General features: G+C 39.5%; 1 protein-coding gene across 7 annotated transcripts in view; it reads right to left on the bottom strand.

Annotated features, from left to right (window-relative positions):
• Positions 1-22,347, bottom strand: part of ATG7 (autophagy related 7) — a 262,756-nt gene that overhangs the window by 110,644 nt on the left and 129,765 nt on the right. For 3 of the 7 annotated variants that reach the window (XM_027863693.1, XM_027863692.1, XM_027863694.1), the window contains exon 19: positions 15,797-16,590. The exons of the other annotated variants lie outside the window; for them this stretch is intronic. In XM_027863693.1, the coding sequence (XP_027719494.1) occupies positions 16,462-16,590 (129 nt within the window). In that variant the 3' untranslated portion in view covers positions 15,797-16,461. Of the gene's footprint in view, positions 1-15,796; positions 16,591-22,347 lie in introns of those variants that run through there. 7 annotated transcript variants of the gene reach the window in all.

The following is a 22,347-nucleotide window of genomic DNA, read 5'->3' as shown; positions in this document are numbered from 1 at the left end:
AGATTGGACAAATACACACTCCTTCAACATTTCCATTTTCTACCCACACAATGCATTATGCCAGAACTACAAATTTGCAGAGTTTGCAAAGATATAAAAACAAATGAATTAGGTCTCCTTGCAAAGAAAATATTCTGAATGTGAGCATGGGGTACGAACTCAAAGAGTTCTTCTTTAGGAGCACATTCATTTTTTCAGAGTACTGTTTAATCTGTAACATCTTTATCACAAGGTACATCTTAGTGGCAGGAAAGCACCAACTACATAGAACTCTGTGTACCCTAAATATTTAACTGTGAGCATGCAAATGATGGATGACATCAGGTGTCATGGACTCTGATTGGCGCCTTGAACTTTGGGAGGACTACAGAAACACAGTTTATTGGTCCCTAAATATTTATAGCAACACTTTTTGTGGCAGGCAAAGAATTGGGGGAAAAGTTGGTGCCCATCAATTGGGGAAGTGGCTAAAAATTGTTATATGTAAATATAATGGAATATGACTACATTGTAAGAAATAAGGAATATGAAGAATTCTGAGAAGCATGGGAAGAGTTGAACTGATGCAGAGTGAAGTAAGCAGAACCAGGAAAACAAAATGTACTTACAACAAATAACTTACAATGAATTAAAAAGAACAAAAAAAATCTTAACAATGCAATTATAATGGCCAAGCTTGGCTTCAGAAAAGAGAACACGCATCTCCTATTTACTTTGCAGAGATGAGGGACAACAGATATAGAACACTGCATATACTGTCAGAATCAATGGATGCGCTCATTAGTTTTGTTGAACTGCTTTTTTTTTTTCTTGTTTTTATTCTTTGTTAAAAGGGATAGATCCCTGGATAGAGGAGAGATATATTTGGAAATGAAGGTGGTGTAAAATCATAATTTTTTAGTTAAATGCTTTTAAGGCAAAAAAAATAAAAAGGAAAACAACATGTTTAAATTCCAACAAAGTAGTACCAACACTACACTGTACGATCTAATTTCTGTAGCCACTTACTATTGCCTTCATTTTCATAGCTGTCGCTAACATAGTCATTGTGCTTTTGGAGCTGCCCGATAGGCTGTTCTGGTCCATAGAACCCTATACCAGGAGGTTGGTCTAGGTCCAAAAGTATGTCCCAGCCTTAAGACCTCTGCTGTTGTCCTCCAAGTGATTGTCAGTGCTTAATAACTACTTACTGGATTTGACTGCTGGAAAGTACTTTTGGAAGCTCACTTTCTGGTCACTGGTCACTAATCTTTCTGCCGAGTATGACTGGGTTCAAATAACAGTTGCTGTTTAAAAAGAAATTAGGCTTTCTAAATGATCTGGAAGTTACGCCTTCCAAAGGATCCTTGCTCAGTGGCATGTAGTTCTCTAGTCAGTGCTTTCTGTTAACGCAGAGGCTTTTTGGATTTCAAATATGAATTTGCACTAAATCCAAATGGTTAAAAATAATTTGCTTAGAATCTTCCTAGGCAAAGTGAAATCTAAGAGCTTTTTGAGTCTTGTCCAGCCATACCTCAAAGATAAATGGGACTTGAAAGTCATATTCTTTGCAAGCTGAAATCCTGAGTCATACTACTGACCTTGGATCTCCTCTTGTCAAGGGCCAAATCTTGCCATTAAAAGCTTACTAAGCAATAGTTCCCTTTTTGGTAAATAAAAATGTAATAGTAAGAACAGAGGTATTTGCAGGCTTAAACATCCTTGAGCAATCAAATATTGTCAATTTCTCATTCAGCTGCTATGTTATAAATTTAGCAGTGGTACTCAAAGGTTTAAAAAAAAAAAGCCAAAAACCTTGTGTAGTAAAACAGCACATATTACAGAATTGCAGATATAGAGAATGGAAGGGGCCCTAGAGACCAGTGAGCCCAATGCCTTCATTTTACAAATGAGGTAACTGAGGCAGATGAAGGTTAAGTGACTTGCTTAGGGTCACACAGATGGTAAGTATCTCAGAAGTGAAATCTGAACCCCCAAGTCTGGTGCCCTGCCCTATCTACTGTACCATGCTGCCACTCAATACAATATATGAAAAGGGAAGAATTTCAATAGAGAAACATGAAAGTCTGGAAAAATGGATGAGTGGCATTCCTTATCAAAAGTGAGAAAAACATTCCTTTGCTCACTTTTTAGAAAAATACTACAATGTAAAGAATTGAAGTGGGTCTCAGATGCTAAAATGGGAATCCAACAAGCCACCATCCTGATTCCTCAAGAAAGTGAATTTGTCTTTTTTCTCAAGAAACAGGCACTCATTTAAGGAGTGCAGAAAAGTGAACGGAAGTGAGTAGCTATGATGGTTTTCTGCCAAACAAGTGCTTTGGGCTTTCTCAATGCAATTCGAACACAATACCCAATTCATCCTCGGCAGCTAAGCATCCTGGAGTTTGCTGAAGAGTTTTCTCAGCTTCCCCACGGAGTTTCCAAAGTTAAGTGAGAAAAGCATTTTTATGTTTTACCCAGAAGAACAACAACAGAAAGGTCATAAATCCTTCAAGACCCTGGCAAGATTTTTAATCCATAGTAATCAAGCTTCCTTGTAGAGCTAGTCTTGTGATGTCTGGAGTAGCGTCTTGCTATAGTAACAATAGTCTGAATGTTCCGGGTTCTTCCTTACATGCCCAGAATATTAATTAATGTTTCACATTAAGGGTGAAGTCTGAGCACTTCAGGTTCCCCATCCGAACCAGATATACTGATTAGGATTCAGATTCACCAGACATAAATAGAACTGAATTTCATAGCCCTTGTGTAGCATGTGATTATATATAATGTGCTTGCCTCAAGAATACTTGCCCAACAAGCAAAATTACAAAAAACACACGCACACACACAAAACAAACTACACAAAAAGCTCATAAGTCACTGGTGAAGTGATTATCTACACCTAGGCAGGAAGTCCCTGACTCCAGAATACATGGTTCATGGCAGGTGAGCAGAATTACAAAGAGACAACAGAGGAATCACTCAAAACACAGGGTTAGTTTCATTATAAGGTTCCTGAGAAGTATTATGAGTTTTCCCATTAATGAAGAACTTCTTCAAATCCTCAGGTTTTTCTTTGTAAACAAGCAACATATCCCCACAGAGAGAGAGAAAGAAGGGATTCATGGTTCATCTGGACAAACTTGATTCTTACTTTGCTCCACGAATTTCTGAAGATATTCAAATACATCAACATTTTCAGTCCCTGTTTAAAAATGAAAAATCCTTTTTCTGCCCTAAGCTCAGCCACAGATAGCTTGAACCTGCTCTGATGCCAGCCTGGCTTGGGGCAGGTGTTTACTAATTTGAGGTGAATTACAAACTGAAGTGAGCTCATTTGTAGAAATTAATTTCAACGTAGTAAAAATCATTGAAGCCATACTCCTACACATCAGGCAAGACTTAAGATCTGCTGCAATGAAATGTCTGCTGTAAAAGTGTGAGAGTAAGTCAACTATAAAGTTAAGAAATGAACTTGAATTTGACTTAATAATAATAACTTGGATTTATTGAGTTTTTAATAACTCTAAGAGGCAAGTATTATTATCCCCATTTTACAGGTAAGGAGATTGATGTACAGAGAGGTCAATGCCTTGCCCAGGATCGTACAAAGAAGATAATTGGCAGAACTGGAGCTCAACCTTCAAGACCAATCATGCTCTTTTCATCCCACCTCACCTCCTCTGATACATATGATATACATGTCCTCAATTAGTCAATCACTGAACAAGACCTTAATAGTGTCCTCATTTATTTATTTTTGGGCGAGGCAATTGGGGTTAAGTGACTTGCTCAGGGTCACACAGCTAGTAAGTGTCTGAGGCCGGATTTGAACTCAGGTCCTCCTGACTCCAGGGTGTGCCCTGCCCCTTAGTGTCCTCATTTATGAAATGTTCTGCAAGACGGATGCCCCAAGTCCTTGCTGCAAGTGTTATTCTGCCTTTTTCCTACCTGGGAAACAATGAAACAATACATTAATTCACTTAAGCAGCACTTAAGCACATAATATGTCTGCTCATAGACTGTTCCAAACACCCTCATGAGATATGGCCTGCCCGGCCACATGGCTGGGGGACCTTCACGTGGCATTTCCTGTTGAGAACACAAAGCCCAGCTCTCTGCTTCATGTCTGTAATTACACACAGTTTTCATCTTCCTGGATATCAAAAGCTAAACTGTATCTTTCACTTCAAAGGGGCAGCTGATCATACCCAGTGATTTACTGAATGCTTTAAAGCCATTCACTGGCACCAAACTCAACATGCTCCAAACAAAACTCTTTCACATCAGACCTTCCCCCTTACACCCTTCCCTATCGCCATGGAGGCCACCCCCATCTGTCAGGCATCTAGGTGCTTACTCTCACCCCACTCACCCAATCCCTTGTTTCTAACATCACAACTTATCTCATATAGCTCTCCTAGTTCACACCCTCATTACCTCTCATCTAAACTAATGCAAGATACTTCTAAATGATCTCCCCACACCAATCTATCCTCCATTCAGTGGCCAAGAGGACTTTTCTTCTGTGTCACCCCCTTTTTCCTCTCTAATGATTCCCAGTAGCTCCCAATCACTTCCAGCATCAAATATAGATTATTCTGGCATTTAACACCCTTCATAACCTGATCACGTCCTATCTTCTCAACCTTCTGACCACTTACTACCCCTCCTCCTTGTGCTCTATGATCCAAGTACAATAAACAGTTTTTCTAACACACTTCTCCATCTCACCTGTGAAATGCCAACCTTTGCACTAGATATCCTCCATGCCTAAAGTACTCTGCCCCCTCACGTCCACTGCTAAGTCTCCCTAATTCCCTTCAAGGTTTAAATCCCACCTTGCATAGAAGACTTTCCCAGGTCAAACTGCCTTCATCTACTCTGTATGTATCTTCTATGTATCCAGTTATTTAAATGTTATCTCTCCCATGACAATGCATATTCCTTAAGGGCCAAGATTACTTTTGGCCTTTCTGTATATTTGTAGCACTTAGTACAGAGCCTGGCAAACAGTAAGTGCATAATACATGCCTGTTGATTAAGTCAAGCTCTTTCCTGGAGATTTAATCACTGGGGAGAAAGAGGCCCTGGGAACTCTGCTATTTCCCAGTCATGGTATATTCCAAGATCTTTTCCCAAAATGATACACCAGCAGTGTATACTGTCACCTGAGGAAACAAACACTGGGTGGCAACCTTTTTCCAGATTCTAAGGTCAATACCACCAGGCTAAGGGTGGCTGGGTATCAGTTGAGACTAGGAAAAGTCAATGGCTCTTTCTTAAATAAAAATTTATAAAGAGAAGTGGAGAAATAAGGAAAAGATAACATCAAAGCAGGGCAAAATTCTGACAAAAGGTCAGAATTTTATAGGTTCCAGTCACTCTTCTAGGTAGCACACATGAGAATCTTTTCTTTTGAAGCATATTTACTAAATGCAACTTTATCCTGCCTGATTACCAATCCTGGGACCAAATCAAATCAACATGCTTTGACTGAGTGCCTTTGAAGAGCAAGGCACCTTACCATATAACATGAAGGAGTACAAAATGTTTAAGATTACAAAAACAGAAGGAACGGTACAGATAGCAAATCCTGGATTAGATGATTCTCAGGTAGCTACACACCTCCTCAGTAGAATATAAGCTTTCAGAGGGTGAGAACTGTTCAGGTTTGTAAGCTCTAGTATTTGCCTTAGGAACTTATACATAGTCAGCATTAATAAATGTCTAAGGAATTGAATTGGTAAAATTAATATGCATATTTTAAAAACAAACTGTAAAGAACAGAACTTCATTGTTTCAACTGTAATTATCTCTCACTTGTTTAGGGAATGTAATATTTGTTTTTATTGATGGAAGTTACTGTGCTTAGAATAATTAAGATTTCCTCTTCCATAGAATTTCAGGATTTTACTAGGTGAATAAATGAAACAAATCTAAAATCATCAGCTTTTAACAAACCAAGGGCCTAAGGAAATGCTAACATATTTTGCATGTGTTGTTTCTGGGGCCAGCAATCAAGAATTGTGCCATATATTTTGTCAAGAAAGACTCTTATGAATGGTATTTTTTCATTAACTTAGCTCATTCTCCTTGTTAGACATGATTTATATCTTAATTTATAATACTGCTGTACTTGCATGCAATAAAAGTTGGATTCTTCCAATTCAGGTTTAACAGATCAGACTATCTTCTGAACATGATTCTGAATTATGACTTTGCAGTAATTTCAAAACATATACAACTACATAAAGAAAGCCTTGAACTGATCAGGTCAGTCAAGAGTAACCAAAGGCAAAAGACAACTGCAGGGGTCCAGATTGAAGCAAAAACTGCAAAAATGATCATTCACATCGATCTTTCTCCAACTATGCCTCATCTTTGATACTTAATGTTATGCAGGAAAGATTAAGACTCCTGCAGAAAAGATTAAGACTGTGATCACTAGTAAGCCCCTGAAAGAAATAGGCAAGGAAGGGCAATTAATACCACTCTACAGTTGGTATTAAAATGCAAAAACCAGAGATTCAGAGCCATGTTCTCGCTTATCTTCCCCGGATGAAAGGCAGGAAGGAAATGTTTTGAAAAGTCTTCAAGAAATAAGGCTTTTTTTTATAGCTAAGGACACTTGATAGTCTCAGATGTGACTTTTCCATAAATGCAAGTGACTTCCCCTATTATTAATAAAGACTACATCTTTTTTTTTTAAAGGTTTAGTTTTTTTAAAAAAAAATTTCTCATGGTGATTGTTGTTCAGCTGTGTCTCACTCTTCATGACCCCATTTGGGGTATCCCTGGCAAAGATGCTGGAATGGTCCACCACTTCCTTCTCTAGCTCATTTCAAAGATGAGCAAACCAAGGCAAACAGGGTCAAGTGAGCTGTCTGCCAGTAAGTGTCTAAGGTCAGAGTTGATTTTGTGAAGACGCATCTTCCTAATTCCAAGCTCAATGCACTATCCACTGCACCACCTAACTTCCCTTTCCTTGTTGTTGTTTAAATATTTATGTTGTTGTTGTTGTTCAGTCCTGTCTGATTTTTCATGGCAGGCAAACAGAGTTAAGTGACTTGCCCAAAGTCACACAACTAGTTAGTATCTGAGGCCGGATTTGAATTCAGGAAGATGAGTCTTTCTGATTCCAGGCCCAACATTCTATCTATTGTACCACCTAGCTGCCCATTAAAAATTTTTTTTATATCATCCTGAGAAGAAAGGAAGGAAGGGAAAGAAAGAAGCATTTATTAGGTCCTTACTATCGGCTATATGTTATACAAAACACAAGGAATGCAACTAATAAAGTAAAACAGTCTCTGCCCTCAAGCAGGTTACAGTCTAACTGGGGAAACAACACATGAAGTGGGGCCAGGGAAGGCAGTTATAGTCTGGGGAATCATAAAGAGAGTGAGTGGAACATTTTGCAAGTCCATGAACACACCATTTTCAGAGGCAAAGATAGTGCTGATTTGATTACAGTTTTCAGAGCAAGAGGTGGAAAAGAATGGGGAGAATGGGGTGCAAATGAGAATGTATGGTCCCAGGGATGGTAGAGCAGAGTGGTTTAGCTCTTCCCTGGTCTGGTCTCTGTGGATTCTGTTAAGAGGGTGAATAGAGCAACAATAGTCACATTGACCATCAATATTCTTGTATTTTCAAAAACACAAAAAGATTTACTCATCTGATAAATATTTCTTAAGAGTCAAGGTACAGTGGAGGATACTAAGAAACATGCTCTCATTGTAAAGTCCTTGAAGACATTTAATCTATCTGCAATTGACATTTTAAAGTAAATTTAACTGTGATTGAGACAGCTACATTACATAATTATACACCACATATTCTTATTTAGAATCTTGTGACCAAAAAATACCTAATAAAGACAGGAAGGTCAAACTGGTGTCTCAGGACAATAAAAATAACAACTAACGTTTACACAGTCCTCTAAAGCTTTCAAAGCACTTCACGGATACTATCTCCTGTAAGTATGACAACAACCTTATAAGGCAGGTAATGTAGGTTCTTATTATTCCCATTTTACAGATTAGGAATGATACTAATAACATAAAAAATTGAAGTATCAAGTTTCAAAACTGCATAAGAACTTTATGAAGATTCTGCTTAATAAAGGCTCTTGGGGAAGCTCATAACCGAGGTGGATGGATTTCATCTGGATTAAATGATTCTTGAGTCATCTGATCTTTGCTTCCCCCCCCCCCAAAGTAAGTTACCAGCTGGCTTCAGCTGATGCTGGGCCTCTCCACCATTGCCTGTGGCTTGGACACTGGAGCTTCCCTCCACTTCCTCACCACAGATGGAACACTCAGCCCTCGTAGGTCCTGATAAGCATGTGGACTCAGGCTGAGTTAGCTGTGCTCTGCCAACCCAGTGAAGGGCCTCCCGACTGCCAACTCACACAATACATGTGCGACAGTGTCTGTTTTCACAAGCGCTACTACTGCAAGGGAGATTGTGGGCAGAATGACTCATGAGAGAATTAAATGAATTTACCCCACCTAGAAGACAGAGTTTGGAACTTCACTGAACTAAGTAAGAAGAGTTCCCCCAAACAGCTACGATAGACAGACTCCTTCTACCTCCCCAGAACTTTCTAGCTGTTCTCTCTCTCGTTAAACAACACAGAGGAATGTTGCTATTGTTAGACTGAGGGGAAAACATTCACTAGGGAAATCTGAGCAAGCAGTAGACTTCTACTAGAACTCTATTTCCTCTACTTGCTCTCGGGAAGAAAAAAAGAGTCAGAAGTCAGTGGACACAACTTTCCTCTTGTCAATGACCAACTAGTTGAAATAGTGCTCAGATTAGAGTATGCCCATGGGGCAAGGAAGACTATACCCTAACAGGCCTCTTTTTTTTTTTTTTAAAGTATGCTTTGTGGTGCATGATTAACATGAACATCTCTTAGTTTTCTCAGCTTCAAAATGAGGACACTAATTTCCTTGCCTTGTCCAGAGAGATGTTTTTGAGGATAAATTCTGAGAACTATAAGGAGATCTCATACGGCTGTAAATTATCATTTTGCTGTCCTCCTTTGCGCCTTCTAAAATTGGGTTAGCCTGTTCTGAGGTTTGGTGAACAGGAATGGATAAAATATTCCAGATGTACAGATCATGGGATCCTATATTTAGAGTTTGAAGAGACCTGTAAGGTCATCTAGTCCAGCTCCTTTGGTTTCTAAAGAGTAAAGGGAAGCTCTGAGAGTTTCAGGGACTTGCCCACAGTTACACACATTGTAACCAGTGGGGTCAGGATTCAAACGCAGCTTCTCTGCCTCCAAATCTGCCTCCACAAATAGATTGTTATTTTGTACAGTAATAAGATGTTGGGTGTTTTGTTTTCAATATATTCTTTAGTTGTTAATGAGAGCTCAGAGACCATTATATATGTTTTACACACACACACACACACACACACACACACACACACATCTAAAACATGTATGTTAGGTTCCTGATGTTGACTTGCACTTATTACCTGGAACGGCTTAGCATCTGGGCATTTTCTCTGGCTGTCCCTCAAGCATCGAATGCTCCCCCTCTTCATCTTTGCCCCCTGGCTCCCCTGGCTCGCTACACATTCCACATGAAATCCTATCTTCTAAAGAAAGCCTTTTCTCATCCCTCCGAATCCAAGTGCCTCCCCTCTGCTGATCCTCTCCAATTCGTGTTGTACGCAGTCTGTTTGCACATGGTTACGTGCATGGTGTCTCCTCGGTTAGATGACCAGCTCCTCCAAGGCAGGGACTGCTGTTGACCTTCTGTTGTGTCCTTCGAGCTCAGCACAGTGCTTGGCCCTTGTAGAGGCCTCTGCATGTTTACTGACTGACTGACTGACTGCCAGCTCAGACTTCGCTGTGTAAGCTGTCTTTCCAGCTCATTCTAGCCATCAATCCCTTCAGGTCCTTGCTCAACAGAGAAATGGTCATGTATTCTTCACCTTTGTTTCCTACCCCTAAGTCAATTCTCATGGCAAAAAATTCTCCCCAATTCTCTACAGACTCAATGTCTCTATTATCCTTGGGTGTGAAACCTTTACAAAGCCTTTCTGAAACTTTAAAATGACATTCTCTAGAAGTTCATTTACTACCTCATGTAAATGTCTTACTACAGTAAGACATGATTACCCCTTTCAAAAACCGTGCTGCCTTTCCCCTCACTAAGTTACATTTGCTTACACAGTTAATTTATTTAGGGCATTATTGTTCTAAACCAAAATGCTTTACAAAGCACTCATTTCACCCTGTGAGGGATGTGCTAGAGGGGTTATTATCCCATTTTACAGATGAGGAACCTGAAGCCCAGAGAGATCAAATGACTTGCTCATACTAGTAAATAGCAAAGTTAAGATTCAAAACCAGGTCTTTGGAGACTCCCAACTACAATGCCTTTCGGCTTCTCCTCCCCAACCTCAATGCCTCTAAATAATCAATGGAGATCATGAAAAAGGTAATAGAACATTGGCTTTAGCATTCCACCTACCCTTACCTACAGGTGATAATATGCAAGTGAGATATCAGTGTGACTAGCAAATACTTAGTGCCCACTGTATAAAAGACTTCCACAATTTCCTCTGAAACCTTTTTTTGTGGATGCAAACTCCTTGAAGAGGCTGTTTCATTTCTGCTCTTGTATCCTCAACATGTAGCACAGTGCCTAGAGCACAGAAGGCACTTAATAAATGGTTCTTAATTGAATGATGGCAATCGCACTGGCAATAAACTAGCTCTCTGGGTTAGTGACCATCTGTACTATAAAGGCAGGTTATTATACACCATTTGACCTTAGTCCTTTGAATTTTTCAGAAACTTCCAAGTGGATGCTACCTAGTACTGGTTCTGAAGACCTGATTGTATCTGGTGTGTCAATAAGGCTGAAAATATCCTATTCATTTATCTCTGCTTGGTCCAGTACCTTTGTGGCCGACCCATTTCAAAAGATACCACCCTTCACATCTTCTTCAGTAAAGACAAGGCAAAGAATCTAATGAATCACTTTTTATTCCTGAGCCCAAGGTCATTCAGTGATTCTAATAAATTTCAAGCAGACTTTTTGCTTCTGATGCATTTAATGACTTTCTTTGGAGACTCTTGAAAAGTACATTTGAGAATATTTTTTAAACTACTTAATTTCTAGTCAATACCTGACCTGCCTCACTCTGTGGGCTTCTCTGTTCTTATTCTGGAAATCTTTTCATTTAAAAAAAAAAAAAAAGATGCCTGTAGGGCTTGAGAATGGGTAAGGAGCTATGCAGGTCTTAAATTAAAAAAAAAAAATTATTAACCATGGCAGACATTTTTCCTAGGCTTCTATTCTGGTGTTATAAAATAGTCTCCAGGCTTCCTGTGGGTTATTGACATTTTTATTTCGTTTTTAATTTCTTTCCATTTTTTTTCTTAATGATTGGCCACATTTTGTCCTAGTTCTTTTGAAAATACAGTAAGACTGAACTTCTCTACCTCCCACCTTCCTTGTTAAAACTTAAAAAGTGTGCTTTGGATAACTCCTCATTGTTAAAGTAAGACTCTATGAGAGTTTAGGAAGGAGTCTGGATGCTGACAAAGAACGGCTGAAGAAGCTCAGAGGGTTTAGTTTGCGCTGAAGAGGTCTTATTGAGTGGAAGGAGACTGGTTCCATAATCCTACAGTGGGGTAGGCCAAGGACCATAGGGTAGGACTTACAGGGAGGCAGATTTGGACTAAGAAGAAAGAACTTTCTAACAAAGGCAAGTGCTGTCCAACAATGAAGGTGCTACTTTGGGAGTTCTGAACTTCTTTCATGGGATATGTTTAAGCAGAGTAGAGAGAAAGGACATCTGACAGAGAGGGTGATGAAGAGAATCCTACACAGTGTGGGAGGTGGGACAGGATGACTGGGGGGGGAGGGGGGGAGGTCCCTTCCACTTCAAGGATTCTGTGAATCTCTATTTTGTTGTTTCCATAAACACTTGTACTAGATGTTTATAACTGATAGCCCTGCAAAAAGGGCCATTAAACTCATGATCCTTGAAAATCAGAACAAAGTATACCCTGCAGCCAGGGCCAATAATTCCTCAGGCATTATCCCATATTCCTTTCATGAAAAGTTAGTTTGAACTTCCAGAATCCAAATCCAGAATGAAATTCACAGTCAAAGGGACAAAAATACATGGCATCCTCTGCTCTGTTTCAGGGCTATTTAGTAGAATTCTGAAATCCTGATATCACATACAAATAAAGGTCACCAGGAAGAAAGGTGGAAATTTCTTCAAGAATGTTCTCTCCCAGGAAGTAGTACTTTGGGAATCATGCTCTCTTCTGTTTGGTCTGGATCCAACCTACCCCTCCAGGCTGATCTTCCTCCACCTCCCTATATGAATGTTCTGTTCATCTCCTCACATACTAGTCTCCTCAATTAGACACCAAGAACTTCTATTTTCCTTTGCTCAGGTTTTCTTCCTTTCTCTCTCCAAACATCGTCAACCTAAATTCAACACATTCTTCAAGTTCTAACTCAGTTTCAATTCTGAGGAAGAGACCTGAGAGATCATCTCATCCAATGCCTTCAGTTTACACATAAGGATATGAAGGCACAAAGAAATAAAATAACTTGTCCAAGGTCACATGGTTTTTAAGTGGTAGAACCAGGGCAGAACACAGGACCCCTGACTTCCAGTGCAATATGCTTTCTATTCTGCCAAGCCCTGGAATGTCTTTCCAGGCTATTTTTTCTGTCAGTGAGTCAGTCAGTCAATAAGCATTTATTAAGTACCTATTGTGGTGCCAGGCCCTATGTTAAGCAAAAGGGATGCAGAGAAAGGCAAATGACAGTCCCTGCTCTCGAGAAGTTCACAGTCTAACAGGAGAGACAAACATGTAAACATCCACAGACATGATGAATTGGAAGGTGATCAAGAGAGAAGTCACTTGCATCAAGAGGCATCAGGCAAGGATTTCTGCAGAAGATGAGATTTTAGCTAGAACTTGAGAGAGCCAGAGATGAGGGGGGAGAGAATTCCAGGCAGTCCAATGAAAATGCCCAGAGCTGGGAGATGGTAGTGTCCTGAATGAAGAACAGTGAAGAAGTTAATGTGACTAGATCACAGAGTACATGGGGATGAGTAAGGTATAAGAAACCTGGAAAGGTGGAAGGGCAGGCTGTGATGGGCTTTGGACACTGGAGAATTGTAAATTTGATCCTGGAAGTATTAGGGAACCATTGGAGTTTACTGAGTAGGCAAGTGACATTGGTCAAGCCTGCCCTTTGGGCAGATCAGTCTGATAACTGCCTGGAGAATGAACAGCGGTGGGAAGAGAAACCAACCAAGCAGACTGTTGTAACAGTCCAGGTGTACAATGATAAGAACCTAAGTCGGGCTGGGGGCATTGTCAGGAGAGACGGGAGTGTGTAAAAGAGACATTGACAAAGGTAAGATCGACAGGACTTGGGATCAGGAGGTGAGAGTAAATGAGGAATTGAAGATGACACCTAGGTGACTGAGAGGATAGTGGTACAATCAGTAGTAATAGGAAAAAAAGGGGAAAGCTTTGGATGGGGGAGGGGAAGGAGAGGAGATGAATTCATCACTGGACACGCTGCATTTAAGATGTCTTTGGGACATCCAAGTCAAGATGTTCAAAAGGCAATTGGAAATGTAAGAATAGAGGTCAGGGATGGAAAAGAGAATCACCTGCATAGAGATGATAGCTGAATACATGGGAGCTGTGGGATCACCAAAAATATGAAATAATATGGCAGGAAAAAGAAGAGGGCGCAGAACAGAACCCTGGGGGACACCTACAATAAGCAGATTTGGATGAAGATCCAGCAAAGGAGATTGAGAAGGAGTCAGACAGGCATGAGGATAATCAGGTGACAGTAATGTCATGAAAATCTAGAGAAGAGAGTGTCAAGAAAAGGGTAATTAAGGATGTCAGAGGTGGCATAGAGTTCAGAGAGGAGGAGGACTGAGAAAAGGGTATTGGATTTGACAACTGTGAGACCATTAGAAACTTTGAAGAAGGTAGTTTTGGTTGAAAAAGTAGGTAGGAATCCTCAGAGGCATAAGGCAAGAAAGGAAGTGAAGGCATCAATCGTAGACAGCCTTCTCAAGGAATTTAGCCACAACAGAGAGGTGACGAATGGGATCATCCTTAGCAGGAGTGGATGGATCAAGTAGGGATTTCTTGAGGATGGAGGACACATGGGTATGTTTGTAGGCAGGAGGAAGCAGCCAGTAGACAGGGAGTTACTGAAGATAAGTGAAAGAGTGAGGATGATAAAAGGTCAATCTGCTGGAGAAGACAGAAAGGAATGGGGTCACTTGTGCATGCAGAGGGTCTGGCCTTGGAAAGGAAAAAGATCAATTCTTTATGTGAGACAGGGTAAGGGAGGAGATAATGGCAAACAGCCATTAAACCCCTTTAACATTTACCTATGTCTCTCACTTAGCATTTACTCATTCCTTGGTATTTTCTTACATCTACGTCTTCTCTTCCTTCAGAGTTTGGCGATACCTTTTCTGACTGTCAGTTTCTTCATCTGTAAAATGAGAATAATACGGGGTATCCCAAAAGCCTGTGTGTAGTTTAAAGCTATTAAAACACCTGGGACTTGTACTAAGTATTGCTTAGGGTTATTATGAAAAAACTATAACAATACACGCATACATACACACACATTACACAAATTGTGCTTGCTCAGGGAGGTTACCATGCCTAAGTGTGTATGTGTGTGAACTGTGAAAACTCTACCTTACTTCTCTTAGAATCTTCCCCAGCCCAAAAAAGAGCTTGGCAGATAGCGTGTGGAATCAGGGGAGCTGGCTCTTGGTCCAGATAGGCTACTTCCTACAGGGCTGTAGGCAGGGCCTTTAACTTCTTGAGGCCTCAGTTTCTTCATCTCAAAAATGAAGGAGGTAGACTAAATGATCTCTAAGGTTTCTTCCCATTTAAATCTATGTTTCTAGCATGTATTTTATTGATCCATAGAAAAGCAGCTGTTCTGAGTGGGAAATATGATCAGTGACTAAGCCCAGATCTGATGTAGACCTGTAGAGGTCTTGTCACAAGTTGAGTCACAATAAATTTAGCTGCATCAATTTCCTATTCAGCCCTTCAATGGAAAAACTGAGGTGTTCCTTTTTGTCTTTTGAAGCTAAAATGTGCGTGTGGGGGTATGGTCTTGTGGCTTTTAATACCCAGGATCCATAAGAATTTTTCAGTTCTAAGGAGCACTCCTTAGCAGTGGTTGTGTGCATTTACCAACTAGCTTATAAACAAACCGTGACCAAAATGTTTCTCCCATAATCCTAATGAATTAGGCGCTGTGCTATTCCCTTTCAGAATGTAGGGTGAGGAAGGAAGTAAAGGCAGCAGCTTGTAAGGCTGCTCACTCACCTGCAAGAACTTCCTCAGATTCCCAGACTTCTCCTCCCTTATAACTAACTCCCTCAGACTGCCTCTTTCCCTTTTGGGATGTTTCTTTTTGGTAATATTTTTACCTACTGACTGTTCCTGAGCTTAGGCTCTTGCTTCCACTGACCAAGAGTGCCTCACTTTAACCAGACATCACTGGGACAAAAATGGTATGTGAGGAAAAGGGGCCCCATGCCCTCCTAGGGAAGGAAAGTCATGTATGCTAAATGCTACAATATTCAAGAATACTGAACACCAGGTGGAGTAGATCTACCCATTTAAATAGCACATCCAGTCCCATCTGAACAGGCAAACAATTTACTAAATTCTATGCTGCCTCAAGAGATTCACAGCACCTTTGGGCAAGGAGCAACAGTATGTGTTTATTGAAATCTACATCTGGTAGCAATTTGTTCAGCAGCAACCAACTCCTTTTCTTTCTTTGCCCAGTCAAATAACCCACGGGGGCCCATATACCCTACAACTGTTCATTTGTGCTGGGTCTACATCGTACAGTTCATTGTGTTCATTATAGGCCTGAGTTTATCAACGTGCTTCAGCAGGGGAAACAATTTCTTCTTCTACTCTGGAGAATAAAGGAATGTGTATTCAGGCAACTACATGGTGTCTGAACAACACTGCGGTGGAGAAAATCAGAACTGGATCCACAGGGCAGTGGTGTGCTCGCTCAGATTCTGATTCAAGATTCTGGGTCAGCAAGAAGAATCTGAAGAGCTCTCCCTCTCCTCCATAACCCATCAAAGTACAGCCCAGATCGGACTTGGACATAAGAACAATGAACGGCTGGGTAGTGGCCTTCAGCTCCCAGGGCAGACTCTCTGGGGAATGGCAACCACCGAATTCAAGGTCTTTGTGGGCTTGCACTCCTAGAATTATAGCTCACAACTTCCCCGATGGAGATAACTTTCAAAAGTCAGCCAGAAGACACAAGCAGAGAGGCACAAACGTAGGATAGGTGTGTACCCAGGGCACATACAGGGAGGAACTCGTGTCACCACAGCATGGGCACTGACGGACGACTCACACTTCTGGTGCTTGGTATAATGTTACACGGCAGCTACTGTTCCCACGGAGCTTAGTCTCTGTGTCTGCTTGATGCTCCTGGCTTCACGGATCCTGGCTGGATTCTGATCCCAGTAGGATACTGCCCAGAAATCGTATGGACTGTCTTCTTCCTTCTCCACAAAACAGGAAGCATCAGGAAACCTCTCCAGAGCAGGGGTTCTTAACACAGACCCCTTGAAGGGGCTGTGAACAGATTTCAGGGGGTCCATGAATTTGGATAGGAAAAAAAATAACGTTTTTTCACTAACTTCTACCTAAAATTTAGGATTTCCTTCAGTTACTTAAAAACATTCTGAGAAGGAGTCCACAGGCTTCACCAAGGATGCCAAATAGGTCCATGACACAAAAAAGTGTTAAAAAATCCTCTTCTCTATTAGACTCGTTAGGAAATACTACAAAGCAGTCAGAAAGAAAGAATTCAAGTAAGCAAGAGCCATGGTCAGGAGTCCACATGATTTAGCATTCATTATCATAAAGGAGTGGAGAGCTTGGAATACCATATTCCAGAAGGCAAAGGATTTTGGCTTACAGTCATGAACAATCTACCCAGTAAAAATGAGTATAATCCTACAGGGGGAAAAAAACAGGTCTTTAGTGAATAAGTGGACTTCCAAGCATTTCTGATGAAAAGACCAGAGCTGTGGAGAATCTTTGAAGTTCAAACAAAGGACTTAAGGAAAACATAACAACATTAAAAGAAAATAAATAAATGAATAATGATAAAGGACTAAACAAGGATAAACTGCTCACATTCTAATTCGGTGAGATGAGTTACGTATTTCCTTTGAACTGTATCATCATCAGGGGTCACAGAGGGAACCCAATTAGACAGAACATATGGGAGTGGTTCTGTTATGCCTTGATGATCTTAAAAAGAAGAATGGAAAGGGAGGGGAAGAAGAATGCACTGGGGGAGTGGAGAGAGGGAAAGAAGGTTAGGAAAAATTACATCACATAATCAGGTGTGCAAGAAGACATCTATACAAACAGTTAGGAGGGGATGGGGGGAACATCTGACATTTAAACCTCACTCTCATTTGAACTGGTCAAAGGAGGGAAGAATATATGCACACAGTTGGGTACAAAAAATTTCACTCAACAGAGAACAGGAGGTAAAGGGGAGAAAAGCGAAGGAGGAATTTGAAGGAGGGTGGATTAAGGGATGTGTTAGTCCTAAGCAAAACAAACCCTAAGAATGTATGAAAAAATTTACAGCTCTTTTTGAGGTGGCAAAGAATGGGATTCTGACGGAATGACCATTAATTGGGAAGTAGCTGAATAAGCTATGGTACATTAGTGATGAAATACTATTGCACTGTAGGAAATTATGAAAGGGATAGTTTCAGAGAAACTTGGAAAAACTTACATAAACTGACGTAGAGCGAAGTGAACAGAACCAGAACAATTTACACAAAGACAACAATATGGTAAAACAAAAGAATTAGGAACTCTGCTCAATATAATGACCAATCACAATTCCAGAGGACCAATGATGAAACATGCCACCCACCTTCTGATAGAAAGGCGAAGCACTCAACAATGTGTGTGTGTATTTTTATGTATGTACATATACATGTATGTGTATGTATATATGTACATGTGTGTCAGTGTATTGTTGTTCATCCTTCATGTTTGAAGAGGACTAATGACATCATGAGGTTATGTCTTAACTCATGAATTGGATTTAAGTGAGGCAGAGCTGCACAAAGTCATCAGCCTCATTCTTTTTTTCAGAGTCATTGAAGCCAGTGGCAGGACAAAAGTCTGGATGACTAGTGATGAGCTTAATACAAAGAAAGAAACAAAGAGTCCTGGCCAAAAAGAAGCTTACATTCAACTGGAGGGTGTCAATACAGATTAATAAACACAAAGGACATACATAGTAGCACACAATCATTTCAAGGTACATTAGGGAGGGGCAGCATAAGGAAAAGTCTCCTGCAGGAGATGGCGCTTAACTTTGATGAGGTTGGTGATCTGTCCTTTTCCAGTGTCTAGGGTTACAGTGAGAGCCTGAAACCCAAAATGAATTTAATTTGGCAAGAAGGAAGAGAACTTGCAGCAAAGTGTAAAGAAAAGTGCAATGGCAGAAGACACTACTATAAGTGTTCTTTCAATTCAATGCAAATATATATTGAGGACCTTCGGATTGGAGGAACATAGAAAGGAGCTGGGGGGCCCCAGGGGCCACCCAGGCCACTCCCCTTATTTGACAGATGACTGAACTGAGGCCCAAGAGACTTGCTTATTAAGGGTAACACAGGTAGTAAATATCAGAGGCAGTATCTAAACCCAAGTCCTTGTCTCAAGAATTAATGCTCTTTCCACTTCCAGGGGCCTCGAGGCTGCAGGTTTCCCACCCCTGCTTATACCTAACTCCTTCATCTATGTAAATTACTTTTTGAAGGGTTGGGCACCAAGGGAATCAAATGGATTAGTGTGACTGAAAATAATTAGCACAATGCAAAGTAATATGCAAACATAAGAAAACACAAAGCCTATGCAGGTCGCTCCCTGGCTCCACTCTGTTTGTCTCCCTTCTCAGATCCAATGGTGGAGTACAGTGGTTCCCATTTGGGAGTCTGTGAATCCCTTGGGGGGTTGCAACAATGACTCAGGAGATTTGAGCTAAAAATTCTGAGATCAAGAAATCAGTAAAAGTCATTTGGTAAGTCACAATTGCGAAATAATATACAAAGATATTTGTGATACCTGTATTACAATGGGAATGGAGAAGGGAACATAATGAAGAATGCATTAAAATTGGTTTTTCATTTTTGGAGACAATAAATTTCCACAACTGCAATGTCATAATTTGTGGAGAACTTCTTTCAAATAGCTGCTTAAAACCTTCTCTTTGGTCTTGAAATTTACAATCAAAACAGGAAAGCTTTGTTGATAAGACTATTGATTTTTTAAAGTGAAAGAACAAAATTAGAAAACCCAATAGAAAAGAGACTGAAGCTTCATATTTAATCAATGGTCAAGTTGAAAAAAAAAACCAAAACATGAGGAAGCTCATTTGACTGCAGAAAAAATTTGCCATGTACCAAAACATTGTATGTTTGGAGATGATTCCATTACCAATTTATGAATTCCATTACAAATTTGCTTCTAACAACACTGTGTCTCCTCAAGAAACATATTCTGATTATGCTGAATCAGTTATTATAGAAAGAGTTTTAAAAGTGATATTTATACTTTGCAATTTGATGAAACAAACAATATGTATAAACTAAGAATTTAAATTATATTTTTAATATATTATCACAATGGGGAAACGGAAGAGAATATGATTTCTTGTTGGTTAACAGGAAATATAACTGGGGAAGACATTTTTAATTTAATTACTTCATACTTTGTTTGTTTGTTTTTAGGCAATTGGGGTTAAGTGACTTGCCCAGGGTCACAAAGCTAGTAAGTGTCAAGTGTTTGATCTGAGGTCACATTTGAACTCAGGTACTCCTGATGCCAGTGTTCTATCCACTGCGCCACCTAATTAGTTCATACTTTGAAGGAAAAGAAATCAATTGGTCCTCCTGTGGAATATACACAAATGGAGCAAAATCAATGACAGGGAACTTTTGTGTGTTGCTTGAATGTTAAAAAAAAAATTTAAGATTTAGTCTGGACACAGTGTACACAACCAAGTTAGCGTCAGGGAACGCCAGCCACAATAACTTCAAAGCCTGTTAGAGGATATTGTAGAAATAATAAATTTTATAAATTCAAGCCCTCCAAACTTTCAATTTTTTACTATTTCACACACAGAGATGGGCAGGGAGCATATCACACTTTTAACCCACAGACGTTAGGTGGCCTCTCCCCAAGTAGTTACTTCTTGTCTATTTGAATTCAGAGAAGAGTCAGTGGTCTTCTTCATAGATTGTGCTTTTTATTTAAGTGAGTGTTCAAGGGATGAGACAAAGCTATGAAAATGAGCATATTTAGCAGATATCTCTTCAAAAATTAATGAACTCGTCACATCGTTACAAAGCACATATACAAACAAAAATGTTCTAGACAAAGTAAAATGTATGATCAAGAAACTAAAATTTTAGAATCACACAACTGAGAATAATACTGTGTGCTTTGTGATATCACAACGACTTCTTTATAGAAAATGAACTATTTTGGGGGCAGATTGTTGATCATCTGATATTTTTAGAAGTGGCTTTCAATAAATATTTTCCTGAAATTTCCAATAAATTAAATTGGATTTGCAACCCGTTTAATGCCTTTTACATATCTGGCTGTTGAATTGATAACGAATGAAAAAGAAAATTTAACTGACATATCAATGGATTTTTGGATCATAAATATTCAGAAACGTCCACCTTACACATTTTTGGCTAAAAATAAGGAAAAATTTCCTCAGCAAGATAGTTTACAAAACTCTCCTACCATTTTCCACTACATATTTGTGCAAGTGAGCATATTCTTGTTGTAAATAAAAATAAAAAAATAAACTTGCTATGAAATCAGATTTAAGATTATATTTATCTGGTGTTGAGCCAAATATAGCAAACCTTGCAAATAAAAAGTCCAACACTGAAATTAAATTTATATGATTATTATATGTTAAACATCTTCTAAATTATATCTTATTTCATTTAAAATATTATTTATATTCAAAAATTTGTGAAATAAAGAAATTTAACATGAAGTCTTCCAAATAATAGTAAGTATCTGAGGGCTTGTTGGATTATTTGTAATTCTTACATAATGTTCTACATAAAATGTAATTATTTTTATACTTAGAGTTTTATATTTAGAGATTTCATAATTACAGGTAGAATAAAATTTTATATTAAACTATCATAATCATACAATGTAAATTTTAATTTGGAGCTTTTGGGGGCAAAAGTTATCATAGTTACTATAAGCATTTAATGAATAAATCTAAAAGGATATTATGAGTAATATATTAGACTACCCTGGGAGTTCACAACACATTTGTTTTTGTTGAGAGTGGTTATCATTAACAATAAGCATTGGCACAACTGCAGGGGTAGAAGGAAGTCCCAGCTCTGTCACTCCCAAGTTCAAGTTGTGTGAGATGGGGCAGTCATTCGGACCTTCAGCTGCTCCATCTGTGAAATGGGGGTCATAACACTTGCTCTACCAACCTCAACCAATGGCTTGGACTGAAAGTGCTTTGTAAACTATAAAGTTCTACCTAAATGAAAACCATTATCATGTTGATCAACTCTCAATAGGACAAAAACTTTCATTTCAACTGTTTGAACTTTTGGGCTTTTTTTTTTTTTTTTTTTTAAGGAGTAGAGATGAAATCCTCCTGGGGGCAGAAGGTATTGTTTTGTTTTTGTCTTTGTCTGCACAAGACTGGCACAAGGCTTTGCAAAGAAGAGCTGTACATTTTTATTCCTGAGTTTCTTGAAAACCTAGACAATCTAGAGAGACTGTGGGCTGTTCCAATTGCATTCATCATACTCTGCTAGCATTCTGGAAACCCAGGTTTTGACCTCCCTACTTCCTCTAAGACTTACTAGCTCTGTGACTGTTCGCAAATAACTTACTTCTAGGCCTCAGTTGTTTCATCTACAAAATGGGGTTAATACTTCTATCACAACCCATTTCATGGGGTTATTATAACGATAAAGCATGACATAAATGTGAGCTAAAATAATAATAAAATAAGAACACCACCCCTCACCTGACAGAGGGGGGAAGAAGCTGGGCCAGACCATTTCAAAGCCCTTTCTACTTCTAAGAGCTACCACATATTCCAATTCATCCTGCTGTCTCTTAATCAATACCATGAGCCACTTACAAAGCAGGCTGGAGGCTGCATTTCCAAGCAATGACCTGACAATAAATGGCTTTTAGTTTGGAGCAGGACAATT

The sequence above is a fragment of the Vombatus ursinus genome, unplaced genomic scaffold (assembly GCF_900497805.2).
Source record: "Vombatus ursinus unplaced genomic scaffold, bare-nosed wombat genome assembly UNPS02014773.1, whole genome shotgun sequence".
Classification (NCBI taxonomy): Eukaryota; Metazoa; Chordata; class Mammalia; order Diprotodontia; family Vombatidae; genus Vombatus; species Vombatus ursinus.
The sequence above is the reverse complement of the archived record's forward strand: the minus strand, read 5'-3'. Positions and strand labels throughout refer to the sequence as shown.